Source organism: Erythrolamprus reginae, chromosome 3, assembly GCF_031021105.1.
Source record: "Erythrolamprus reginae isolate rEryReg1 chromosome 3, rEryReg1.hap1, whole genome shotgun sequence".
NCBI lineage: Eukaryota > Metazoa > Chordata > Lepidosauria > Squamata > Dipsadidae > Erythrolamprus > Erythrolamprus reginae.
Window position 1 is genome coordinate 56526891 of NC_091952.1, and position 14051 is coordinate 56540941.

The following is a 14051-nucleotide window of genomic DNA, read 5'->3' on the forward strand; positions in this document are numbered from 1 at the left end:
ATACAGTCCAAAACAGCAGCAACAATAGCAACAACTAAATAACTTGTCAAATATGTTGCGGTGTTTGCTCCAAAATATATGATCATGTTTTGCAAGCAAATGAAGTGTATCAGGTTTTACAACCATGGTACTTATAAACTGTTTTCAGAAATCACTACTGTTATTGTTGCTATTATTGATCAAATTTAGCACTGCCCATCTACCTCATTGAGGGACTCTAGGCAGTATACAAGTAAAATATTAAAACATAAAAGCTGTATATAAAATTTAAATAAAAGGTAATTAAAAGGCGGAAGGGGGGCCTTCGGGGTACTACCAGCCCCATGGCTGCATGCTCTTCCATTACCCCAAGTGAAACAGCAGAGCCATTTTTGAAAGACCAGGAGAGTGGGGACCTACCTCACCTGGGTGGGGGGACGACATTCCAAAGGCTGGGAGCAATGATTATTATGGTAATTATTGATCATTGGCAATATCAACATCCTCAGATCAGAGCAGTCTAATAAGCCAGTAAGCTCTTTTGGACAAGAAATGATCTATATATTTATAGTTGAATAATCAATAAAGAAGGGAATACATCCTTGTTCATGCATAAAAGAAGCTCTACTAAATGATATTCCCAACAGAAGATTGAATTCAAATCCTATCTCACAAGGTAATATTAGTATATGTACTGCTGTTTCATGAAACAGTAATATGCTATCAGTTTGATCAAGGGGAATAATAATCAGAGATGTCCATTGTAATAAACACAAATCTCTGAAGAAATTGAATTTGAGAATAAACCAGAACTCTGTATTAAAATATGCTTTGAAAAGTATTTCGGTAAGTAAATTTTGCAAAATTAATCCAAACCAGGCTAATGAACACATTTGGAATTTTGAGAGCAAGTTGCAAAGTGGAAACCTCAGAAAATGGTGAGACTAGAGATTCCTCCCTCCCCCAATTTTTTGTCATGGAGGACACAGTTAATATCAGATTTACCAAAAGAAAAGTGACTTCCCAAAATTACCACCAGAATCATTACCAGCTAATTCATTTTGCCTTTTTTTTTAGTAATATGCTTACATTGAGCTAGTTAGTTTTTGCTTTTTTAAATTTTCATCAGGCCCTGGAATACTGATGAAAAAAATATGTAGGACCTGACATTGTGTTTTGCAGAATGGCTGCTTCTAATTGATTAATTTTAAATAAAATTTAAATTTTAAATCAAAATTTAAAAACAAAGATTTGGCAAATATTTCTTTTAAAATATGATGGATTAAAACAATACAAAGTAAAACATATTTAATCTAACCGCATCAACTGAAAATATTTATCAATGCTGCTCCTCAGTTTTCAGCAGGAAATGAACATAAGTCATAGTCTTTAAGTATGGTACTTTCCAAGGGGCTCAGAAGCAAGGTTTTTTTAAAAAAAAATTCAGTGGAGCTGATTACCCCCTTAAAAAGTCTGGGTGATATCAACCTCCTTGCTTTTTTATATTCTCATTTATTTATTTATTCATTCATTCATTCATTCATTCATTCATTCATTCATTCATTCATTCATTCATTCATTCATTTATTGGATTGCCTTGTCTGACACGGATAGAAGATGATAATTTAATAGTTATTACAGCTTTACAGTCTGCCATAGCTAAATAAAAATAATTCTCCCTTGTGGTAGGAGTTTATCACTCAGAGTTCCTCTTCTTACCACATGAGCTAATATTTAACTGTAGTCCCCTGAGAGTCAGCATAGTCTGGTTAGTTATTTAGAGAGATTGGTGCGGTTTCTGAAGAACATATCCATGCTACTAGGAATGGACTTGTAATGTTTCAGTAGTGGTTTGTGGGTTACAGCCTGCACCCTTAATTAGAACTTGGGTATTGAGGTAAAAACAAACTTTCAGATACTACAATATTGGGATCTGATCTGGTGCTTCCTATGCACCGCATCAGCTTAAACCATTGAAAAGTTTTAAGTATTATAATAACCACAATGATGGATTCACAATTAGAAGCTTATACGTTTGTTTCTTTAGGGGAATGTATTTTGAGCAGAAGGAAATTGTGTCTCAATAGCAAATGTCTTGGTGGTTTTATCTGATTCTCAGGCACAATTAGAGGATGTATGAATTTGTTTTGTGTTTGTATTTCTAATATATAATGGACACAACATTGTTGTACTCAGAAGATAAAGCAAAATAAGATGACAGAATGCACTGAGCCGGTATTTGGCTTACAGCTCAACCCGGATAAGACGGAGTGGCTGTGGGTTTTGCCTCCCAAGGACAATCCCATCTGCCCGTCCATTTCCCTGGGGGGGGAATCATTGACCCCCTCGGAGAGGGTCCGCAACTTGGGCGTCCTCCTCGATCCACAGCTCACATTAGAGAACCATCTTTCAGCTGTGGCGAGGGGGACGTTTGCCCAGGTTCGCCTGGTGCACCAGTTGCGGCCCTATCTGGACCGGGACTCATTGCTCACAGTCACTCATGCCCTCATCACCTCGAGGTTCGACTACTGTAATGCTCTCTACATGGGGCTACCTTTGAAAAGTGTTCGGAAACTTCAGATCGTGCAGAATGCAGCTGCGAGAGCGGTCATGGGCTTACCTAGGTATGCCCATGTTTCACCATCACTCCGCAGTCTGCATTGGCTGCCGATCAATTTCCGGTCACAATTCAAAGTGTTGGTTATGACCTTTAAAGCCCTTCATGGCACTGGACCAGAATATCTCCGAGACCGCCTTCTGCCGCACGAATCCCAGCGACCGGTTAGGTCCCACAGAGTGGGCCTTCTCCGGGTCCTGTCAACTAAACAATGTCGGTTGGCGGGCCCCAGGGGAAGAGCCTTCTCTGTGGCGGCCCCGACTCTCTGGAACCAACTCCCCCCAGAGATTAGAACTGCCCCTACTCTCCCTGCCTTCCGTAAACTCCTTAAAACCCACCTTTGTCGTCAGGCATGGGGGAACTGAAACACCTCCCCCGGGCATGTACAATTTATGCATGGTATGTTTGTGTGTGTGTTTGTTAGGAAAAATGGGGTTCTTTTTAAATATTTTAAATTTATTTGGATTTGTTATGAATTGTTGTATGTTACTGTGAGCCGCCCCGAGTCTGCGGAGAGGGGCGGCATACAAATCTAAATAATAAATAAATAATAAATGAAATAAATTGAGCTCAAAATTTTGGACGTTAAGTGGTGCCAGTTATTAAGCAGGTCATCCTGTGACTGACTTTCTTTTGTAGTGATCATTAGCAAATGCCATGGTCCTTAAGTGAAGCCGGTGTTCGGAATTGATGTTTTTTGCCAGAAACCAGAAGTAAATACCAGTTTCTCGCAAAACCCTCCATGGAAGGTCATGTGACCATTTGATACTGCAAACAGCTGGAAATGGGTTGCTCAGTACCCCCCCAGTGCAGTTACATGACCGTGAGGGGGTGGGGGGAAGGAGGAGGGCTCAGGAACCTCATATCCAGGTTGCAAGTACAGTGTTCCCTCGATTTTCACGGGGGATGCGTTCCGAGACCTCCCGCGAAAGTCGAATTTCCGCGAAGTAGAGATGCGGAAGTAAATATACCATTTTTGGCTATGGACAGTATCCCTTAACACTTTAAACCCCTAAATTACCATTTCCCATTCTCTTAACAACCATTTACTCACCATTATTACTGATACTCACCATTGAATAAGACACAGTGATCCTGATATTTATAAACATAATTATTTATTAACAATAATTATTTTTTTCGTTATTTATTTGCAAATATTATTAGTTTGGCGATGATGTATGACATCATCGGGCAGGAAAAACCGTGGTATAGAAAAAAACCTGTGAAGTATTTTTTAATTAATATTTTTTGAAAAACCGTGGTATAGGCTATTCACGAAGTTCAAACCCGCGAAAATCGAGGGAACACTGTATCTCTTTTTATTCATTGTAACTTTGTCGCTAATTGGGGGTTTCCTCCCTCCCCTCTCTCATTTTAATTAGCAAGGAAGATTTTGTTTTTCAAGGGGAACATTCAGAAATGCTGCCTTCACCTGGCAGACTGATATGATCCACTCTGTCTTTTTGACACCTCCATTTTCTAGATATGATGTCCAAAAGTGAAAAAAAAAAAGGGGAACTTAGGTTGTTTGGCTTCCGAGTTTATTTGTTTTGTTTTGTTCTTTAGAAAAACAAAGCAAACTTTGTTTTGTTGTTGTAAGCCGCTCTGAGTCTCCGGAGAGGGGCGCCATACAAATCTAATAAATAATTTTTTTAAAAAAACCTGGATGTAAATAAATGCATATAATAGGAAAGTACAAAGGGAAAACAATAATGACATCATAGAGAAAAATACATATGGCTGAATCCTGTCTTGAATTTTTTATTTTGAAAGTTTATAAACTGCTCAAATAAATAAAGGGAACACTTAAACAACACAATATAACTCCAAGTAAATCAAACTTCTGGGAAATCAAACTGTCCACTTAGGAAGCAACACTGATTGACAATCAATTTCACATGCTGTTGTGCACATTCAACTTTGTACAGAACAAAGCATTCAATGAGAATATTTCATTCATTCAGATCTAGGGTGTGTTATTTGAGTGTTCCCTTTATTTTTTTGAGCAGCACATTAAATTGTGATTATTTTATATAAGCTCAGTATTATTTGAATTATGTTGACTCTGAAATATGTTAATGCTAATGCCTACCCTTTTCTTATCCAAAATCCTAGGATTTTCTTTGACCTAGAAAATTAGTTTAAGGGTCCTCCCCCCACACGTTCCATCAACTATAGACTTCTTGGACTTTGTTCCCCACATTGCTTGGGTGAAACCTTCCTCATCTCTCCAGCCTCAATTCTTCACAAACTCTCTGGTGGGCATGACAGTAAAGGTCACACAACCCAGGGAATTCCTGTCACACAGAAGGCCAGCCTATTTTAGCTGTTCCACCTGTTCCTCATACCTTGGGCTTGAAAGAATTCAAAGAGCCCTGTAGGAAGGTGGCAGAAAAGGTCAGCAGGACAGAAGAGTTTTAGTTAGCAATAGGGGGCGGCCATGGTTTTAGAGCTTCCCATTTATAAGAGAGAAGGACTAAGGAAAAGAGCTGTTCTCCCCTGCCTCTTACTTTTCCATTTACCTGATGTCATATAAATCGGCACAAGTCAGTTAATACAATATTTGAGAAATGTGAATGGTCTCATTAAATAAATGGATTCTCTTGCGGTTGACAATAGTGCATCTTCGCAAATGACAGTTTTTCCACATGATGTAGTAATAAGATGCCTTTATGTTGATGTACAGTTAAATGCTGATTCAATAATTATGTACACAGGTTAATATAGCGGCTAAGTAAGAACCCCCCCTCTCTTAGGGTCTTATGGAGAATAGCTAGAATCTGGCGTTTCTTGAAGGCCATTGGTAGTCAAGCATCTAGAGCCGTGTTTTTCAAAACTTGTCAACTTTTAAGATGTGTGGGCTTCAACATCATGCTTCATGCTGGCTGAGGAATTCTGGGAGTTGCAATCCACTCATCTTAAAGTCACCAACTTTGAGACACACTGGGCTAGAGGGAAATGTGTGCCATTCTCTTTCATTCCTCTTTACAGTTTATTTTTTTACTGCATTATTCTTAGTTTGTTTTGGGTTTTTAATTTTGCACACCATTCTAGACCTTCACAGTGAAGTGGTTCACAAATCTAAAAAAATAATTTTGTTCCTAAATAAACAGGACACATCTGGAGGCATCTGTGATCCTTGCCTCAATTTCCATGAATTACACTTTGTGAGAAAACTACTCTGCCTTCTGAAGAAAAAGAAGAGGGGGGGAATTGATATTTCGTTTTGAGATACATTTTCATTTTGAAACTGAGGATTGCCCAGCCTAGTTTTTTAAAAATTGAGGTAGTCCTCGATTTACAGTCATTCATTTAGTGACCATCTTAAGTTGCAACAGCATTGGGAGGAGGGGAATGACGTATGACTGTTTTTCACACTTAAGACCACTGTAGCATCCTTGCGGTCATGTGATCAAAATTGAGATGCTTGGAAACTGGCATGTACTGTATTTATGATGGTTGCAGTGTCCAGGGATCATATGGGTGGTGCAGCAGGTGGAGTGCTGTACTGCAGGCCACTGAAGCTGACTTGTAGATCTGAAGGTCAGTGGTTCAAATCTCATCACCGGCTCAAGGTTGACTCAGCCTTCCATCCTTCCGAGGTGGGTAAAATGAGGACCCGGATTGTGGGGGCAATAGCCTAGCTCTGTTAAAAAGTGCTATTGCTAATATGTTGTAAGCCGCCCTGAGTCTAAGGAGAAGGGCGGCATAAAAAAAATAATCAAATAAATAAATAAATAAATAAATAAGATCACCTTTTGTAACCTTCTGACAAGCAAAGTCAGTGGGGAAGCCAGCTTCATTTAACAACCGTGTTTCTAATTTAACAACTGCAATGATTATTCTAATAACTATGGCAAGAAAGGTCGTAAAAATGGCAAAATGTACTTAAAAGCTATCTTGCTTAGCAACAGAAATGTTGGGCCCAATTGAAGTTGTAATCTGAGGGCTACATTTATCCACCAGACCCAGAACATCCATTAAAACTACATAGTATGACTTGCTTAATATCTCAGTGTCAGTGTCCCAATTAACATCTGAGAAATAAATCAGAGTCCAAACCTTGCCGGCCTTTTTCCAAGTTCCAATTTATTGATAGAACTATGTTGGTTACTGTTCTGCCGGGCTGTATGGTATGAGTCTCCCGAAAATTCAAAGGTACAAATTTCAGACACACACACACTTGAAAGTTCAAAAACAATGTTCTTTATCACAAAAATTCCAAAGAAACAAACTACCCTTTTTGTATTGCAAAGAGCACTCGTCCCAAAACAACCTGGTAGTCTGTACAATCCCCTTAATCAGTCCTTAAGTACCTAGCTAGCAGCTGTGAAGGAACGTCACAGCCCTCCTTCTACCACAAAGTGAAACACACACACTTTGCTCTGCTTTGGTTTCAAAGTCGTGAAAAATCAACAAAGTCCGGAAACAGCAAGGCACGGTCCTGAAGAACAACCATCAGATAATCTTCCACAATGGCCAAGCCAGCACGCTGCTATTTATATCAGCAGCTCTAATTACTGGAGCCCCACCCAAACACAGGTGGCCTCTCTTATCTCCCGTAATATTTCTTCAATTGGTCTCTTCTATGCATAATTCTGCGAATGCGTGGGTCTAACACTTCCTAAAACAGGCCTATGACATGTTGATGTTTCCCCTGCATCCACCTCCACATTCCTTGGGGCAGGAGCTGGGCCAGAGCCAACCAGAACAGTTACGAACTGTAGTCAACCTGATACTAACTTTCCCTACAGTTTTCCACCCAGGTTAAGATTCATCATTCATCCCCACACCCACAAGTTTATCACATTGATCACTCCGGTTCCTCTCAACATCCACGGTCCTTCCTTGTACGTCTGGCTGATGCTGAACAAAGGATGACCTTCAATCTTCTGGAAGGAATTTATTGTGGCTAGTATCTTTCCCCCTCATGCAACCACCCCTCCCCAATTCCCACAGCACTATTCTACTTGTGGCAGTCCAAAGTCTCTACCTCAAAACTATGGCTTCGGCCTGACACTCAGTTTACATTTCTAAATAGGCAACATAGCCAAAGCTCCTAGTTCCTATGTGATATGGTCGTCCAGATATTCTGCAGTACTAGCCTTGTTCTTATACATAAAACAGTCTGTAGAAATAATTCCTCTTGCCTGATTGGTAATAAAAGATAAATGCAAAGCTGTGTGATAACCTTTAGAACTGCATCTGGTTAAAGAAGCAGTTTACATTAACTCTTCATATGTTTCAAAGGGCTGAAACTGAGCTGAAACTGAGCTGTTGCATATAACATCAACCCTCAGGACTCCTCTGATTACAAAAATTAGCAAAACCAAAAGAAAAAAAATGTACGTCTCAAAGTAGGCTGAATGTATTTCAGAAACAAAAGGACAATAATTCTCCAACCTTTTAAAAACCTAGAAAGCCATGGTAATGTTTCTAGCCATCTGCTCACTGCAGTTCAAGGAAAGAGAAGTTGTTGCTTTTGTTGTTTGGTTTCTGGTTATCCCATCCCTGTTTTATGTCTCAAACTCTGTTTTTAAAGATGCCGTATTTGTTTTGTATTGGCTATATCAAGGAAATTATTATATTTTTAAAAAAGTATTTTTATTGATTGTTACCAATAACAATGAAACATACACCCAAAATATAACATATAACAATGTGCCCGCCACCCAACAACATTCATACCCCTCCACCAAAATGGGGGCATATTTTGTATATGCCGTTTTAACTCAAGAGCAATATATCTATTTACATATTATAAAGTGATTCCAATTTATTCTTTATAGCTTGGTCTCGAATTCTACTGACCATATATCCTCTTACCTTGTCCCATCGTCCCACCAGTTCCCGCAGATCAGTTTCATTGGCCAAATTCATCCTCATATTCATAATCTGAAATTGAATATGATCCACCATGTACTGATACCCAGGGGAATTATTATAGACAAGGTGGCATTTTTCATCTTAATCTACAGTGGCCGACTTTTGTATGCCCCTGTTCCTTTTTTCTTCTAAGCCCATTTGTTAGGAAGCAGTGTTCCGGTGTAGACTGAGAAGGACCATACAGTAGAGGAAGAATTTTAAAAGATACATGAAATCATCCCCTTTCATTGCTTTCTGTCTTTTGTAGGATCCCGATGGAAATCCATGTCCAATCAGGAGAAGCAGCCCTATTATGAAGAGCAAGCGCGGCTGAGTCGCCAGCATCTAGAGAAGTATCCCAATTACAAGTACAAGCCCCGCCCAAAACGCACCTGCATTGTGGAAGGGAAGCGGCTTCGTGTTGGCGAGTACAAGGCACTGATGAGGAATCGGCGCCAGGACGCCAGGCAGGGCTACCTTATTGCGTGAGGCTTCCTGTCCCTTTTCTCTGTTCCTCCTGAGCACAGCTATCTGAGCCAGCAGGTTCCTACGTCTGAAATTCACTTCCTTGCAAGGCAGTGCTAGTTTAACAAGGTTCAGGTTCATCATTAAAGGCCTGCATTAATTAAGACATGCAGCATCTTCCTGAGCTTATTTGCCCTGACCTTACAAAGAGCTAACCCAGTTTATGGTCTTTGTGTGTCTTGTAGCCTTGCCAACTGAAAGCATTCAGGTGAAATTGGGCAATCCTGAAAGCTTAGATGATGAAGGAAGGAAAGGTACAGGAATGTTTGCTTGTAAAAAGTTCCTGGAAGACAGTTGATCTGATCTCATTTCAGGGAGACCAGTATTGTGCATGACCAGTGCATTGTTCTTTCTTAGGAGTAAGGGTGGCCCACAAGATACTACCGAACTGCAGTTACCAGTAACCTCAGTTACATGACCAATAATTAGGAATGTTTAGTTCAGTAGTAAAAGATCACCGCTTCTCTAGTCTTGCTTATTTGCTGGGAAGTGCAGTAATAATGTTATGAATGCAGAGCTGGAGCTAGGGGCGGGGGAGGAACAGAATGTAAGATGGCATAAATTTTATGATATATTATTGTATTTTCTAGGCCCCAAAGCAGCCAGATGCCACCTTCCTCTTCGGATCTCATGTACCAGCGATCAGTTGGGATTCAGCTGGCTCCACCACTGATGGATCACTACTTGTCCCATGGCATGGAACCAAACATGCCAGTCATAGTGAACACATGTAGTCTGAAGCCAGAAGAAGGGGATGGGACAGAGGACAGTCATTCAATGCCCGATGGGGAGATGTACCACTACAGTGAAGATGAGGATTCTGAGGGCGAGGAGAAGAGTGATAGCGAGCTAGTGGTTCTCACTGACTAATGTCACAAGAAGCAAATATGAAAAATATGGACAAGCCTTTGTCCTATTCTAACCTGGAACAATTAATGACATTGGAAGAGACGAGGAGGGAGCTTGTTAAAGACATGGAGCAGAGGAACAATTCTTTATGCCACCATCTGTGATATTGGTAGAGTTTATTGCCCACCCATTTATCTTCTGTGGAAAGGGAGGAATTTTGTCTTTAACCTGCTGAATTTACCCCAAGGAAATTGCATATGAATTGACTATGACTATTGTAACAAATCTGGTAAATCTGCTAAAAATATCCCAAATCTTCACTGAAGTTAAGGAGAGAAAGATATTATGGAATCATTAAGGGATGAACCATGAGATAGAAATACCGAGCAGCAGATTTCACAATCTAATCTTTGAACCCATCTTTCTAGCAACTCAATATTAAGTGCTATGTTTCCAGATATGAAAGTTTGGCTAGAAAAATCTTCCTCCTTCCAATTGCAACTGTGTCTATCTTTTGTGTAGTGTTCAGTTGTGTTGGAGTTAGGGGCAAATGCTCTGTAGCTGAGTCTCTTTTTCATTTCCTCTGACTTTTTCACTTTTCCCATAAAGCTGATATAAAAGCTTACTTTACCAACAGCCAAACAGAGAGCTCACCTGTTTACAACCTGGCCAGCTGCACCAGCTTTTATTAGCCACCCAATCACTAGCATTCAACCAACATTTGGGAAGCCTTTTCACTTTCCTGAAATGAAACATCTGGGTGGAACACTTATTCCCCCTTCATTCCGGATTTCAACTACTTCTGCTTTTTTCCTCACTCCAACTTCATTTTGTCCTGTGTTTGTTTTGTTCAATTCCCACTGGCCCTGCCAATAAATTCCCATGGAGCCATTTTTAGCTCTGGACATGAATGAATAGCAACCAAGGTCTCGAAGGGCCCTCTTTACCCTTGGCAGCCTTGGTCCAACTTATAAATTAAGCCATGGCCTGTTCCCCTCCTACCCTTGTTTGCTTGCCAGTGTTCAGTACACAGGGGAGAAGAGGACGTCCCATAACAATAGAAAGCTTGATGTTTAAGGGATAAAATGTGAAGTTTCTGAAGCAATGTTTCCAAAATTGTTTTCTATGAGGATAATAGCTCTTTCATGCCCACCCACTAGAGCACAAAAGGTGCATAATGGGAATTAATACAACATATAGGCATCATGTGAAGGGCACCTGCTTGGAGAAACTATTCTGAAGCATCTGCTATGAAGGAAATAGGAATTATTTTAAATGGATACTTTTATTTAATTAGTCTAACAATGCTGTAATACAGGGTAGGAAGCCTGTGTCATTCCAGTTGTTCTGTGGGAAGATGATGCTATAATTCAGCAACTTTCAAGAGGTTTGTCCACTTTCATCATTCTGGTTTATTGAGCCTCTAGTAGGCTTCAGTATATTGGTAAATTCATGTTTTCCCTACATTGAACTCAATATAGTTTGCAGTATAAGTACTTGTTTGCTTATCAGGCTCAGATCATCCAAGTTGAGTGTATAATGTGTTGGAGTGGCTTCTTTCCTCCTTACTCTTTATCCTTTAATGGCATTAGTGAAAGCAGCAGTCTTGCTCTGGTTTAAATTAGCAAAGTGTTCTTGGTTAATGATAACCAGTGGCTAGCTTCAGTACATGGAAAGCATGGTGATGAGACAGGCACAGAGGATGTACAGGGTCATGTTAGACACATGCACACACAGTTAGGTCTCTGATGTATGAATTGTGTACATTTGCATACATTATTTTACATATCTTTCCCCTGTCTCTTTTAGATAGTCCTTTAAATATTTTTGTATACTTCCATTGGATTTAAATCTCAGCATGGGAATCTTTTATTTTCTACTGTCAGAAACTGTAACATCACTGAGGAACTAAATTGGGAGTTCTTAAACATGTCATTCTTCATTTTTTGACAGGGTTTCCCTTTTGTGTTAAGGTGACCAAGTTGTTAATATAACACTCTTCGAAACCAGATATGAGAGCATAGAAGAAATTTAGCATTGCCCACATGATTTGTATCATGTCCACTGCAACATGGAGTACAATAACAGTATGTGCGCATGTAGAGATGGTAAATTGCAAGCCTATTTATCATTTATGGCAGAAAAGTAAGGATTGATACTACCATACAGTGTTTGGAGTCACCCTTAGTCCAATATTACAAAAAGCATCTCTTTTGCATTCTTCTAGTACAAATAGATATTGGCAAAACATCATTATTTTTTGCATTATTGATAACTGGGAAATGATTCAGAATGAGATACATACCTTACATTTTACAGAGGATTTTTGCACCCATTTCATTCCTTATAGATGACTGAATATTGGTTTGATCTAACTATCTTTAGGAGTGTGGTCCTTCACATGTCTGCCAAAACGTAATGCAAATCTGAAGTTGATAGAAGTTTCATGCCGAGTATGTAAAGCATGATTTTTCTTGCAACAGAATAGTTGTCACTTTGAAATTTGATCTTAGTCTGTGTAGTGTCATCAGTTTAGTGTCACTGTAAGACACTGCACCTGAGGTGTATCGATATAATTTGGAGTTCGGCTTTTCTTTATGAGAAACAAAATTTGTCTAGTATTCTTTCATGACAGCTTTTATCATTTTGTCACATGTACGACTTATGTCCCTAACTAAAGTTAAAACTACTTGCACCTGCCCAATTTATTTTCCTTTATTCTAACTTAAAAAGAGGAAAATGGAATTATATCTTCTAGAGAGGAAGTGGGTCACTTAATTCATGGGTAATAAGCAACGTGAGAATGAGTTACACTTATTTTTTAAAAAATCCCTGTACCCTTTAGATATGTTAGATTACAACTGCCATCACTTCCAACATCTTAATGGGCTTTTTTGGCAAGCATCATGGAGTTATAGTCTAGCATCCAGAGAGCATCAAAATAGATGAATCTATATTGTTTCCCATTCCTTCAGTTTTTCAGAATCCTTTCCCTTTCCATCGTGCTCTAGCAATTGGCTGCTGCTTTTATTTTTTGTTTTGTTTTAAAAAGTCTGTACATATAGATAGAGCTTTATTTTGTTAATAAGATTAGTAACTTAACCTGTATATTTCAACACTCTTGTTTATAAAGGGTTTTCTTTTTCTTGGTACAATAAAGATGTTTTGGAACAGAGATCTGTGCTAATTCTAGTTTTGTAAAATTCACTTTGCCACCTAATCCATTGTGCCTGTTCCTTTAAACAATAGTTAAAGGCTGTGGAGATGTAAAATGGAGAAGGTACACTATGATAGACTTGCTCTGAAATGTTGATGCAGTTTTTTGCAAATTTACTTGGAAGAAACTCCCAGGAAGTTTAATAAGATTTACTTCCAGGTAGGTTTTTGTAGGATTGAAGCTTAACATCAGTCTATCATGTATTTATGAGGTAGTAAATTCCACTGTTCTTAAAGGGGCTTATTTCCTTGAAAGTATATACTACAGTCTTTTACAATGATAATGCCATTAATGTTTACCATTCCCTCCATCTGTATGATGATGCATTATCATCCTTGTTCGAACTAATGTGTTTAACATCTTCGGAATCTCAAGTCTATTATCTATGGGATGAAAAATATATTTCTGAAATCTTTTCATCAAGATACAGTGGTACCTCTACTTAAGCTTAATTCGTTCCGTGACCAGGTTCTTAAATAGAAAAGTTTGTAAGTAGAAGCGATTTTTTCCCCATAGGAATCAATGTAAAAGCAAATAATGCGTGCAAACCCATTAGGAAAGAAATAAAAGCTCGGAATTTGGGTGGGAGGAGGAGGAAGAGGAGAAGGACAGTCGCTGACGAAGGAAGGTGAGATGAGGGGAATCAAAAACAATCCAAAACTTTAAGTTTAAGGCTTTAAAGGGGGGGGGGGGACTCTGAGGCGGTGAAGAGAAGCACACGCCTCCCATACACCTGGCACGAGGCTGACTCCCCTACACTATGCCATAGAGAGAAACCCAAGGAGAATGGCAGGAAACTGGCTGGGCCTTCATGCCGCTCTCAAATTTCCATGGAATTCTTTCCGGGCTCGGGTTCTTAAGTAGAAAATGGTTCTTAAGAAGAGACAAAAAAACACCCGATTCTTATCTAGAAAAGTTCTTAAGTAGAGGCGCTAAGTAGAGGTACCATAATTTTTATGAGTATTAAAATAGTTCTTTTTAAACAAATGGTCTTTT

At 39.2% G+C, this 14051-nt stretch overlaps 1 protein-coding gene across 13 annotated transcripts in view; it reads left to right on the plus strand.

Moving 5' to 3' along the window:
• The window catches only part of SOX13 (SRY-box transcription factor 13), a 72915-nt gene extending 59902 nt beyond the window's left edge, over nt 1–13013 (plus strand). For 7 of the 13 annotated variants that reach the window (XM_070745424.1, XM_070745430.1, XM_070745428.1 and 4 more), the window contains 2 exons: nt 8733–8949; nt 9580–13013. In XM_070745424.1, the coding sequence (XP_070601525.1) occupies nt 8733–8949; nt 9580–9859 (497 nt within the window). In that variant the 3' untranslated portion in view covers nt 9860–13013. The remainder of the gene's footprint in view (nt 1–8732; nt 8950–9579) is intronic. The other 6 variants (XM_070745429.1, XM_070745433.1, XM_070745434.1 and 3 more) reach the window with 4 other exon arrangements.
• Nucleotides 13014–14051: the final 1038 nt, after the last annotated feature.